We start from the raw sequence: 15,217 nt of genomic DNA on the forward strand, positions 1-15,217 counted from the left end.
GTGCGATCCTTGATCCTCGGACCGTGAACGGCCCTCCGTGGTATTATTTATTTCTGCGGTCGTTTTCCGAGGGATAATCCAATCTTGAGAAACCGGGTGTATAATAAACAATGCGGGGAGCTTTTTAAGTGCTTTCCGCCCACAACAGCCTTTATCTTTCCGTCTACCGCATCCCCACTTCACCAACATCTCTACAAACCCGCGTATACGCATCCCCGCCTAACGTATACACCGTTTCTTTCTCCATCTCTTTGACGACGGTATCATAAAACGGTAATGGCAAAAATACAAGCTCGATCCTCCTACCGCACCACCACCGACGTCTCACCAGTTATCCAAACTCACACCGCTATCCAGGATACACAAATTTGATGTATATCAACAGTTTATTTATATACACGAATATTTATGATGTGTGTGTGTAAAAAACTTAACAAACCACCACTCCCCTCCCCCACAACCGCAATACACTTTTGAACATATAAACCTTCCCATCGTCTCCTCGATCAAAGCAGAAAAAGCGTTTTCACAAACCCTGGAATTAATTTTTCCTTAACGACGAAATTTCTACGGTCCCCTTCCCCGCATGCATACGTCTCTAATGGAATCCTATAAAAGACTTGTTTTGCACTTTTGTACCCGACCGAATGAATATCATTATAAAACATATTAAACGAGTTGCGAAATATTTATTATCAAAGTTAGGTTCTAAAACATTCATAACATCGTTGTCGTTGAGCGCATGAATCTTTCAACAATTATATTATAACGTGTATGTTGTATATATTATTATGAACGCATAATGCAAGTAGGTAGCTTGATAATAACAAGTGATAAAAAAAAAATCAACGTAGTGCGATTATCGTAAGCGATATTCATCACTTTGGCCCCTCCTCCCCCCCCCCGACTGTCATGCTGTTGCTCTCACAACGCTGACTAAATAAGAACTTAGACCACTCTTAGCTTATATTATATAAAAATATGATTTATTAATATACATATATTATGTTTGCAGTGTGTGTGTGTGTGTGTGTGTGTGGGACAGTGTTCATGTATATATTATTATTATCTTAAGGCTTCGCCGTGCGCTTCTTCGGACATACGAATAAAATAATATTATACCTACGCGTATAGTGTGGTGGCGATATCGAGGGGAAGTCGAAGAAATATTCCAGCAAACTTCGGAATCGTGAGAATTTCCCACCAGAGTCTATATTATTATAACGTCTTCTTCGTATACAATTGGAGAGTAGTGAGTACGAATGTAACGAGCTGAGGAAATACGAACGGAGAACCGGACCATTGTGGTCGGCGACCGGCGTAATCGATACCTACTGGCCATATTCAATTGCACTCGTGTGACAAGAGCACTGTGAGATATTCGTGATTCCCGGACACACCCGAAGGCACAAGCCGCACTGAAATCGAAACTGCGATGCAACCTTCGTCGTCGCTAGGTGTCGTCGACGACCAGTGGTGCACGCTATATACGACGTGTAATCATATAATATTCGTATAGTCTTCGATTTCCTAGGCATGATATATAATTCAGAATCACGTAGGTATACATCGTACGTGTATTATAGCCGCATATATAACGTAATAATATATACAATACATTATACGCGATACACATTGGTACGCACTGCGTAGTATTCGGTTGTTGCAAAAGTGCGATTCAATAATATTATGTAGGTAGGTACACGAAAACAATACGCTTCGAATATTATATACAATAAAATGTGTGCCAAATCGGACAGAGACATTTTTTAGAGATTCGAGACGGCGATGGGACCATGATATTATTAAAAATAATATTTATTATATACCCCGAAACGAAATTCGACAAACTAGTTTGTTTGCTTATAGCGTGTCATGTACGGACAACAATATTGCATTTAATATTATTTTTTTTCATCGGGATCAATGGTAATCGTTCGGTAAACATCCGACTGTACATAATATGTAGTTCATAACACACTTATATACATATATAATATATATATATAAATATACCCATAGGTATACGCTCGTCGGATCCCTCTTCGGTAGCTATGTTGCTGTCAGCTGCATCACTGCTATTATTATTATATTTACCTGCATGCCAACACACCTTTTGCAGGCTTTTACGATCAAGTGCCCCCCAACCCCCACCCACCCTTGGTGTGATCACGCCCGTTCGCAGTTCCTCACATCCCTCTCGCTCATTCTCTCTCTCGAGTAAACGAACCTGGCGTTTAATCGATAGGGATATATATTATTATTATATATGTACACGGCTGCCGTCACACATATCATATATACCTCCTGTTCCTGCATACACACAAGCCACGCAGGGTAGCCGTGACAATCCCGAATTTATTAACTCCGCATTGTGCGCGCCGTCGAGAGGGGGACACACGCACAACAATATAATAATAGTGTTATATACCGCCGACTTGTGCAGCGTCTGAAACTGCGAGGGACGTGGTTGACGACGACGACAATGTAAAGAATTTTTGTATTTTATTCTTCTCTATTCAATGTATAGGTAACGTTTTCGAGTTTTTTTTTTTATGACTTTCCGGCACCACGACAATCGTCTCGTCGATATACTTTAACCGCCCGTCATATATTATAGGTTTAATATAAAATACGGTTCCGTTCAAAGTGTTCGTAGAAGGTATAATTTGTTTAGCCGGCACAAACACAGTGGCATTTAAGCATTGGTCAAAAGGCTACCTGCAGTTAACACCACCAACATCGACGATAGCCGTTCCGGTAGATCGATCATCCGCGTTCAGAATTCGCACCGCTCTGCCTCGGTCTCTCTCACAGTCTCCGCTGTTTCTTACTTTTATAATATTTTAACATGATTTTCTAAATCCATACTATATAAATATTAAGCGCCAAAATCGCCAATTTCAGTAGTGTAATATAATATGATATTCTTATATCTTTGGGCGACATCTATAAATAATATTATTACGATTTATTACAATATTATATTATCGTTTAACCTAACCCGGCGACTATATCGCGTAAGTCTGCCGAGCGGACCATCATCGGCGCAGGGAACACCGCCACCGCGAGCAGCGTACGCCCAGACGAATCCGTCATCGAGTCGGCCACCCACACGGACACCGCGGCGCAGCCACACACATAGGCACACACGTCATTGCACATCATTAACCGCCGCGCACCGCACACGTCATACGGTACCATCGGCGCGCGTGTACGCCGTACACGTTAAGTGGCGTTTTTCACGTGTCGTCGTGTGACAATCGTCACGAGCGTGCGACAAATTCGCGTCGGGATCAGCCGTGTGAGACCGGCCGGTGGCGTGCGTGTGCGTGCGTGCATGTGCGTGCGCGCGGGCGGGTGGGCGAAATGAAATGCATATGTGAAGAGGGGAAAAAAATGATTTGAACGTCACACGTCGTTTAACGGGTCTTTTGATGAGCGGTAGCGGTGGCCAAAAAGGCAGTCGCCGCCACACGCAAATCACGTAATATACGCCGCGCGACGCAGACGCGGCCGATAAACGATTGACGCCGCCCGCCGACGGCCGGCTCGGCGTCACGGACGATTGTGCGTACACGTCGTATAGCACTACTGCGGAGGGCCAGGAGGAGGCGTTAAGTTAAACATTTAATTACTGCAGCTGCGGTCGTCCGGTGTACGCGGCTCTTATACGTTCGCATCATTATTTCTATTTTTCTGTCAATATTGTTGTCCATAGAAATTAAAAGGCGAATACCTAGATATTATAGACTTTAATAGTTAATACATTTTTTTTTTTTACTGAAATGTAAGTCCTACAGTTATATACGAGTAAGTAAGCGTGTACATAATAATATATTGTATATCAAACCTCAATTCGAAAAAAAATAACGTCCGCATATAATAATATATTATAGGTACGTATGTGGTATGTATCGTACCTATATATATATATAAACGGTTTTTTGCCTTATGTGTGGCATTTCGATTGGCATTCCCCAAAGGAACCATTACATGGCACAAAGGACGAGCGGGATGGAAACAAACGTTTTGTAGCCTGTAAAGCTTTTGCGGGCGCGGTTTAATAACACAAAAAGCTCTGTGCTGGCTTTTCGACTTTTGGCGCTTATTAAATATTTACGGCCCCACCACCACCACGCGTATACGTATTTATTATACACTATATAAGCGTACGACAGAGTGGAAAAGTCGTGGAGGGGGCGAGAGAGAGAAATGGTGAGGGGGGACGCTCGCGGAGATCGAGAAGGGTGAAAAAAGCGTACGTAAAGCGTTTTCGGGTTTCCGGTCCGCCCATTGGCCAATGGCAAAGGGTCCTACAGGATACTCCGCGCGGCACATGCGTCATCCACCACCACCCCGACGTCTCTCTCGCGATACACGGTGGTGGTAGAAAGGATTTTTGACGGGGGCCAAAAAAATCAAAGTGCGCACCGTCGTGGGGTGGCTCCAACGGGGACGATTTCAAATATTTACGAAACCCACAAATTTGGCACGCTTCGACGCGGCGAATAAATAAAAAATGTTCTACTTCACATAGGCTGAGTGAGTAAACTGCAGGATTAGAACTCGCGATACAAGATATCGTATAAATTGAAATCGTGCGGTCGTCTGGGATGAAAATTATAAAAAAAAAACTATGTAAAGAAACAAGCATTTACCAACTATCGTACTAACCTGCAGCATCCCGAACAAAATAGATAGTGGCATTATTATTAGTGCAGGTTATACTACAGGTGATATTATATAGCAGGTATTAAAGAGCCTTTACTTTATGCGAGAATTTTATAATTTGCACTCGATAAAAATCCGTCGGTCAAAACTAAAAATTATTATTTTTTTATTTTTTTTTGCGTATCCATCTCATTTTTTCCCCGACTCTCTCCGGCCGTGGTGCAGGCAATCGTGTATTATTATAGTATCATGTATAATCTATGCAAAAAGAGATAGAGATAATAAATAGAATAACATGATAATAGTATAATATTATACAACAAGAGGAGAAAAAGATGAAAAATCATACTCCGCGCTGCTTATGTAGACGACGGTGGTGTGCGGAGGCGACGTTGGGGAGGGGGCCGTCCCCACCGCGAAAATCCCTTTGTCCCGCCCATCGGCGGCGGCATATAGGCACCACGACGACGACACGGCCGCCGCCGCACATAAGCCACCCCGGCCGGTCGTCGGCGGCGGCGGATACACATATTGTGCACGTCGTCGCGCGCGCACACACGCACATTGTTAGTCGTACTCGTCGTCGTCGTCGTCTCGTCGTCTCGTGGTCTCGTCGCCTCTACGTCTCGTCGTCATCGTCGTCGCACATCGCATCGGTCACACGGTTCCTTCCCCCCTCCCCGTCAAATTATACACCCCCTCGCGACTCGTGTTCACCGCGTGCGTGTTATGTGCCGGCATGGTGCTAGGCTGCGATTCCGTTGTCGGTGAACTCGGCGCGGCCGCCACCAAACTGGACCCGTCCTGCAACATCGGACTGTTCTCCGCGCTCAGGCCGGCCATGGACCTGTCGACGGCCGCGTACCGGTACAACCAGAACATGATGGAATATTACACGTGTGAGTACCGTGCATAATTCACGTGTAATGTTTTTTTTAATTCGCAGTGACTGTATACCGGGCGATAGACGATATCGCAATTTCGTAGGACCTAGGTTGTCTATTATTTCGTTGGCAAAGCTATCTAACATATTATAATACTCGTAAAGTTGTGTTTAACCGTATATCTGAGTGGTTCATCCCGAGCGTAGGTACCTATATATTGTAAATATGTTTAGGCCCATTTATACCGCGTGTACATCGTATTGGAGACGTTTTTCCTGTATAGTCAGTGTTCCAGTACAACAGTACTCGCCTATAGTCACCACTATAACGTATCAAACGTCTTGTTCTGTAGTTCACAGTTTCACACGCATATAATATAGTGACTTATAGTGACTTTGTATAAGCCCTAAAATATTTGGCGACGAAAAATGTAATTTTCTCAATGCCGTGGTTATGATGCGAGTGATACGCGTAATCTGGGGGGAAGGGGGACTCAATATTTCACTAAGTGGCCAATAGCGCCATTTTGCCTTATAGATTTTTAGTTTTACCACAGATCCCCCCCCCCCCCAATAATTTACCCCAGATTACGCCTATGGATGTACCCGATTGCATTACTATAAGATATAATAATATAATCGTATCTTGACCACTACGATGACATAATGGTGTTACATTTGCTAATTTGGCTAGTTCGGGTGTTTTATTATAGCTTTATTAAGCTCAAATAAACTTAGCACCGCTTGATTAACCGATTGTTGTTGTGCAGGTTAGCCATAACATGCGATCATTCGCGCACTTACTACAAGTACCTATATTAGTGTATAATACCCTGCAAAGGTTGTCAAAGCCGAACGCAATAAAATGACAATCAACTGGGGAGACGGCAATAATGATATCTTACCCAACATATTATTGTATGTTTGTTTTAATTCTGTCATAGAGGTAGGTACACGCGCACCAATTAGCCGGAAAAAAAAACGCTCGGGCTTGATTGGCACAATAATAATACAACGTATGCAACTCTCCTGGCACGATATTTGGTACCGTCCAATTAAGATTTCTTCGCGGTCCATTCGGGTGGACGACAACGGCTCTTGATTGTCTTGTAGACCAGACAAATATTCACTTTTGTATCTCAAAAATAAAAGATTTAATTAACCACAAATTGCCGAAACTGCCGCTGTATAGAGACAACTGCAGCAGTTGAAGCTATTTTTGTTGGTCATCGCTTTTTTTGTGTTTATCATGCCAGTATACGTTTAAATTTAAATTTTAAAAAAACTTTTAAAATCGTTCAGGCTCAAGTTATAATTAAAAAATAAAAATAAAATTACTTTTTTGATGATATATTAAACAACGGATGAATCATTCTTTTCTGAATAACATATATTATAATTGTAGAGTTTTTAAAATTCAGAGTAAACGGCATAGGTATATCATTACTCATTAGTCATTACGTATTAGTGTACTACTTAACGATATGAAAATCCAAAATATAGAAAATTCAGACAACCAACATTAGGCATAATATACTTTATTTTTTCTAATCCAGTAAGTATGTAAAGTAATACGTTGTAATATCGATAATGATATCATCATGATTATATTTCAGACAATATATACATTGCATACACGTCGAGTGGTGTGCGCGCGCGTGGCCCTTTAATCGACACTCGATTCTGTAGGGTAGATTCATTAAAAGCAACAAGGGCGAGTAATCCCAAAGGGCCAAACACTCTTAACAGGGATAAAACTGCAATCTCCGTGTTGGAAAAGTTACTGATTGTTTTCGCAACAAAAACCGATCCAATGTGGGCAGTTTATCTTTTAATGCACACTACATAGTGTGTTTTTTACGTCTATATCGACCACCGGAGTACACGTATTTTATTATTTTGTTTTTTTAAATTGAATTGTATACGCGACTCGAAATGGCAACGATGTAAAGTTTCGTTAGACGGCGGCGGTACCTAAAAAGTAAATAAAAATATATAATATACATTAAACCTTAATATATATAGGTACTATATAAAGTATATATTGTTGGTATACGATATCGACGTACCCCATATTATTCCTATTCTTGTACTGTATACATTTATCAATTATCGCTTATCCCGGTATTCTAATATTCTATAATCTATACGGCGTTTCGGATAATTTTTACGTCCAATGTAAAATCATAATTTACCTATGATATAATATGTTTTAGTATAATATTATTATAGAGACAAGTCGTTCGGTACCACCCCGCGGTTATTATTTATCGCGATGTCGTCTTTCGAGGGTTCTTCACTGAACACAAGCGCACCGTTGTGTATAATATATATTATAGTAGAGGTGCCGCATAGTAGGTATATTATTTACACGTATAAATATAAATTAGCGGAGGTTTATTGTTTTCACGGCGGCGCGGAGACTTGAGAGCCACAACATGTCGACCCTTAATAGCCACCGCCCTCTTAACCCCGTCGTCGGTACTCGAGGATAATCTGCTTAATTCGTCGGCCGACCCCCGCAAAGCCCCAAACGAGATTATCTCGTTAGACCATCTGATACGCGCGCACACGACTGCGGGTAGTTTTGTTTGTAATCGTAAACGCCACGTACCACACCCACAAACACACATATTTATTATATTATATACAAACATGAATTTCCACACACACACACACCCACACACGTGCAAACGACCCAGCACGATAGATTTTTCATACGATATTCGTATTATTATTACTATGTATATATACGAGGTATTATATTGTTGGTCAGTCGAACCGGACCTTTTCACACTTTTCGACCGTCCGATTCGGACCGTCCTCCGACCGCCACTCATTATTATATTGTGTGTGTGCTCGTTGTAAACAAAATGATTGTATTAAACCGTCGCACGCGCCCTTATACAATACGGCCAGATGTTTTAATTAAAACGACGAGCCTAAATAGCACCCGTAAATAATAGTGTACAATAATAATATTATGTATTATTTTAAATGATTATTATATTAATTTATCGTGTGCAAGTATATCAAATATAATATTAAACACCACCAAATTTGTTGTCCTGTACAAGACGGTAAACTGAAAATCGATCATCATAAAAATAATGTCGTCGTCGTCGTCGTCGTCGTCGTCGTGGTCGCGCAAATATTATATCGCGGTGTTGCACTCACACGTATATAGGTATATCGTATTATTATTATAGCTTATAGCAACAATATCATGTGTGTGAAGTGGACATTCGGAATATGTATACCAAATATTATAATAATATATCATAATATTAGCGGATAAAAAACCGGGACAATACGTGATTGCGGTATATGATAATAACAATAATGTACGCGACGATCGTTCGGCGCATTATAATGATACTTAGGCGAATATTATGTGTAATAATTATCGGTTTTTGGCGATTTTTTTTACTCGACGTGTTTTGCGGTGTAGCTTTGTATGATATATGATATATTTATACATATAACACGGTATCCGATAATAACCTGTGTAAAATATATACGCGAAGACGGAACGAACAAAAGAATAAAGCATTGATCGAATCGTCGTGTACTCGTGTACAATAATATTATGTATATAAAATACGCGAAGCATATTATTGTCCACGATATAATATATAATATTTATATTATATACTATATATAGCTATGGTACATAATAATATTTAATGCTTGAAATCGATCCTTTTGTTTTGTATATCTTCGCCAAGGCTATTTAACGTGTACACACTAACAGATTATTATTTATTGTCGTTCGCAGGTCACGGTGGTGTAAATCAACTTGGCGGAGTATTCGTAAACGGCCGACCGTTACCGGACCTGGTCAGGCAAAGGATAGTCGAACTGGCTCACAACGGGACCCGACCGTGCGACATATCCAGACAGCTCAGAGTTTCTCACGGATGCGTTTCGAAAATCTTGTCCAGGTAATAATAATTATTGCAAGTCGATAGGAAACAGTTCATTTTTTCCAATCGCATATGGATTAAACTGTATTATACTAAACTGCATCTACACCAAAGGTCAACAATTAATATTTTTGAATGGCCACAATGGGAATCTGGAAATTATTCGGGGACCACCAAAATAATATTGCGGACGTTAGTAAAAACCAATGAATAAAAATGATAAAATATATAATATTATTATATAACGCTAAAATGTATAATATTATTGGTTTTTACTTTTTTTTCTTGTCTGCGAGCTGGATAAAATTTGTCCACTGGTACCATCATTCGACTATTCCGAGATCTATGGTGATAAAAAATGTTCTGCGGGCTGCGACTTACCAAGGGTAATAAATTCACGATATTATAGGGTTCATTGCTCCGGAATAATGTTCGTGTATCAGTATCTATAGTCATTGCAGCTACTCAGCTGTATTTAAAATGGTCCTAACTTGCGTGCTCCGTGAACAAGCGGATTATTATATTTACCACTAGATTAAAAGCCTTTTAAAATAAACAACCACCGACTTTTTATGATCCTAAGGACAATTTCCTTTCTTCTCTGGTATTCATATATATATTTTTTAGTAACGTTCAATTCAATATATGAAACAATTACCATAGTATACCGGAACCAAGATAATGGATCTACTCTTTCAAGCCTCGACCGCAACTGATGTCCACGGGTTTTTCCCCCGCTTCCGGTTCTTCCTGGAACAATATCGTCCCTGTATAATATATATACATATATATATATATTGTATTTGTTTTTTTTACAAACATACCCTAATAAAATAGAGAAGGTCGTAAAAACCATGTCGCCGCTATTAATTTTTATGTTACTCTCCGGTTCTCTCTCACCCGTACGCTCTATACGCGAATCTTTTTGCCATTTATTTTTTTTTGTTCGCGGAAACGGGTTACGCGTGCTGGTGTATTACATGCATTATGCATTAAGGCACAAGTGGACCTACCAAAAAAAAATATCAAGTACGCAAACTTCATATTGTGCCTACACATAGTATATACACATAATACAATAGACATATAGATTATATACGTACGTATATTATTTCGCAATAGAACTGCCAGAAATTCGATTTAAAAATTATATATTGTATATAGTATATAATTTATATGATAATACGCCGCTATCGAACGCGTTGGGCTTTCGAGTATACAGTTAAAATATCATATAATTTGTTCACACCATTAATAATAACATAATCCGTCATCAAAGTTATTCGTGTACTTAATAACAATGTATAATGATTGCTATGTACCTACGCTTATAGATATATATGTAAGGCTCGGTTCATACATAAATCTCTGCAACTGCCAAAACTCGATCGAAACCCGACTGAAGGCAATTGTATTTTTTCCACTATCGGCAAACATTTAAATAATATTAAAATAGGTATACTGTATGCCTACATATCTATAAATTATATATCGTTTAATGCCAGCAGCTTTATTATGACGATGAAAAGTTATAATATATTGGTATAATATCATTGTAGTTAATAGTTGAAAACTATGGCTGGCACATGTTTAAAAAATACAAACAAATCAACTTACAATAACGCTGCGACGAGAAGCACTAAAATATACAATCGAAAACGGTTTTTCTATTTTTTTTTTGTGGTTTTTTCGTATTTAAGATAATATTTTACTGCCACTCCGTTGTATATTATACGTATCGCTTAGATAGCATTCTCCCATCCGATCCGTTTCTTCCACCACCGCCGTCTGTCATCCCTCAGCCACTGCCGACTCCTCCGCCGCCGCAAGTTTCCGCCCGCGGCGAGTTTTATAATAACATTAACCGCGGCCGCGTGTATTATATCCGAGCGGCGGCTTCTGGGAAGTGTCACCGCCTGCGCGCGCGTGCCCAGACTAAGTGCAAAATTGAGTTAGCTCTATATGCGGCGTTGGTGTATAATACAGTTTTAGTTTGGTCGGCAGACCTACAATAATGTTAATAATAATAATAATAATATACGCGACGAAATTATTATATTATAATATAGGGTCGACGGTACACACATATACATTTATATAGACCGCGGTGGCAAAAACAACCGTGAAAAATCGTTGTATACGCCCGTCCCGCGAACAATGAGTCTCGATTATATTAAATATGATGCGATTTCTGACACTGCACGCGGAAGGGTTGACGGGACCGTGTATAATATTGATAAATTTGTGAAAATTGTACTGCGATATGTCCGGTGGTTTCGATCCGACCTGCGTGACACATCATACAATAATATTACTATGCATATATTAATACGATATTATGATAAATATTTATTATCGCGTACGAATGTATATACGATATAATATTAATTAATAGGCGATTGTTTACTATCACTAGGTATTTTAAAAATAATATATTGTATAGGTACCTAGTGCTAGGAATACTATTATAACATACCGCGGTTGCTTATGTAAGTCATAACAATCACCTACGCAATATTATTTTAGTGCCCGTTGGTATTATGAAGATGGGCTCCTGGATCGTTATAAAAAGCACTCCTCATAGGTATTTTTATTCAGTATGATATACAATAATAATATTATAATATCGTGTAGCGGCTCAAACGACGACTGTATAACCGGGTCGGCGGTGTGTAGGGTCCGGTTGGGACGGGGAGGGGTGAGCAAATTAATAATCGTATCTCGCCGACCGTGCGTCCAAGAATAATATATTTTCTAGTCTGTGTATTTTTTCGGATAAAAAAAATGACTTTAAACTCTTTGTGATTCGTGTACACCGGATCGTATTTTCGACTCTCCGTGATTTTGGCTCAGGTGTAGACATTGACAAACTGCTATGTACTATAAATACCACTTTAGATACGGAGATTTTGGGGTCGAAAAAATACACCGCTTTAGAAACACAGTTCTAATTTAACGACTCGTTTGTTCCAATTAAGCTGCTCTGAACTTTGCGTTTTTAATGCGTCGAGACAATATTGTCAACGCGATCACTGCGGCGTGTTAATTGAACCGTTTTAATAGCAAGCTGACTAATTTTTTTCTAGCAGTTATGCAATTTTTCTTTTTTTTTTACAAAATAAAAGCGTTGTACATTATTTTCAATACTCGGACTAAACAGCGTCAGCGATATTAACATTTCACCGCGTTCCACGCCCGGCATGCAAATACTTTTCAGCGTCGTTTTTAAAAGCACCGGAAACAATGGTCGGACCTACATGAATAGACTAAAATCTGCATTTTCTATATACTGTACGCGGGACGTGGAAAGGACGAAAAAAATTACTATCTTCCAAACACAATGATAATATATAATGTTATGTATGTGTCTGCGTATATTATTACTATAATAAATAATCACTATATAACTCCTTTGTTTTAAACGGGATCGTGTCCCGGAAGTAGGGCATCTTCATATGCATATAATGACCAACGGTCATTTTCCATATCCTGGTGATGACCACCGTCGCTGGGAGGAGGCCTTTCATATGGTAAAAAGGACGCATTGTTTTTTGCAACACTCGGAGGTGTGCCTTTTACAGAAAACCAAATGTGGTGATCACGAACTCAAAACGCGCGTGGCCACCATTGCAAACATAATAATATTATATTATTGTGTTATCGAATGTTCACATTTTATCCATTTTCAGGTATTACGAAACTGGAAGTTTCAAAGCCGGAGTAATCGGAGGTAGCAAACCGAAAGTGGCTACTGCGCCTGTTGTAGATTCCATAGCAAACTACAAACGAGAAAATCCCACTATGTTTGCTTGGGAAATCCGAGACAGACTGTTGGCAGAGGGCGTTTGTACACAAGACAACGTACCCAGCGTTTCGTCAATCAATCGGTGAGCGATGTTTATTATTATTCTTTTAATAAAATAGTTAAAAATGCATTTTAATAGTATACACTATACATATTATAATATGTATTTTAATATTATATCATATTCTATACAAAATATAACACTCACTTCTATAATAACTCAGTGTACCTAATATTTAGTATAATAGTAGGCTATTGTATAGGTATTTATATTTTAAATAAAATAATTATTATTAATACAAATAATAATTTTATTGCATATTTTTAAAATTTGATATATAAATATTTGCATAATTTTTTTTCAAATATACCTAATAATAATAGACCATATGTCAAAAATATAGTTGTATTCCCTTTATTTTAAATCCAACAACTTGTTTGATTAAGATAAAGACCACTGGGTTATTATAGTAACTTTATCGAGGGGCCATTAGAGATTACATGATTAGATGGTGATAGAAAGCAATAACAATAAAAAGGGTGTACCGCCCGGGAATTGGAATATGAACGAAGGGGGGGGGGGAGCTGGTAGTGTATATGTTTTTATTAATCGCAAAGTAGTAGAAGCGACTGCACCCATGGGATTCGGCGGCGTTTTAATAAAATTCCTTACCAATACAACTGTATAATAAATATATATACGAGTATACCACTGAAACAAGCACATTTACTATACCAGAGCGCTATAATACCGATATATGTTGTGGCTGTATCAAACGAAAATACGAAACTTTTTACTTAGAAGTCCAAGAAGGTTGTACGATTTGTCGTAGATGATAATAATATTATTGTCCAATTTGCAACGCAAATAGCACATTATTTTATAGTAAATATAGGTATCCGAAAGGTGGTAGTCGGTAGGTACTTCGGTAGGTAGTATGTGCAAACAAATCAAACGTGGATTCATAAAATTCGTCATGGAACAAAGAAGGACCTACAGTGAAAACGGCAATGGGAAATTACGTAATGGTTTCTTGGCGTTGAGAAATTTCCAATTATAATTACTGATAATAACCAATACTTATTATAATATTATATATTGTAATAATATAAAATGCAACTGTAGTAATATCACATCCGAAAAAGAGAAATGCCAATTACATTGATACATATACGTTTAAAAACTTTTCGAACACGCAATTAATTATTACGTTTTATTGTATTAATAAAAATTCATATTATATTATAATATAACACGTTACACTATAAAATTCTCCTATTTCAAAATAATTATCAACACGTATTATAAAATAATTGTCTATTCTTTCACAAAAATAATTACGTTTTAAAAAAATGTTGAAATACTTTTAAGCTAAATAAAATGTCAAAATAATCGAGAATTGAACTGTAAAACTTTTATTAATCTAACGCAATAATTATAATATGATATTATTATTGTTTATTATACTAATGATATACACCTAATCAAGCATAAAAATACACGTGAAGACACCCCTTATTACAGTAACACGATACACGATAAAATAATATTCGTCGACTATGTCTATTTTAAATATTCACTGCTAAAATAAAACCCGGACTAGCCCCTTGAACATCGAATAATACACAACACATTACAATGTTTAAGCTTCACTAAACTCGCATTGTTATCGATCATCGTCGTTGTCGTCGTCCGAGGCTGTTAATCATTGACGGCCAGTCGAAACGGAAAGACCGGCGGCGGCACATCTGTTGTGCTGCGAAAATCATCGGGTCGTGTTATTATTATTAATATCATTATCTTCATAAAGTCGCTCGGAAACGCGCAACCTGTTGTCTGCGTTTTTCACACCCTCGCACTTCATGTTAGAGAGGTCTTTTTATTCCAGTGGCGGGCGCGCGCCCCGAGTGTATATACACACACTCTGC

General features: G+C 38.6%; 1 protein-coding gene across 6 annotated transcripts in view; it reads left to right on the forward strand.

Annotated features, from left to right (window-relative positions):
* The window catches only part of LOC100159241 (paired box protein Pax-5), a 74,028-nt gene that overhangs the window by 38,854 nt on the left and 19,957 nt on the right, over window positions 1-15,217 (forward strand). For 5 of the 6 annotated variants that reach the window (XM_008185148.3, XM_008185146.3, XM_003244674.4 and 2 more), the window contains exons 4-5: window positions 9,336-9,501; window positions 13,173-13,370. In XM_008185148.3, the coding sequence (XP_008183370.1) occupies window positions 9,336-9,501; window positions 13,173-13,370 (364 nt within the window). Of the gene's footprint in view, window positions 1-5,168; window positions 5,574-9,335; window positions 9,502-13,172; window positions 13,371-15,217 lie in introns of those variants that run through there. The other variant, XM_001943385.5, reaches the window with a different exon arrangement.

This window comes from Acyrthosiphon pisum, chromosome A2, assembly GCF_005508785.2.
Source record: "Acyrthosiphon pisum isolate AL4f chromosome A2, pea_aphid_22Mar2018_4r6ur, whole genome shotgun sequence".
NCBI classification, from domain to species: domain Eukaryota; kingdom Metazoa; phylum Arthropoda; class Insecta; order Hemiptera; family Aphididae; genus Acyrthosiphon; species Acyrthosiphon pisum.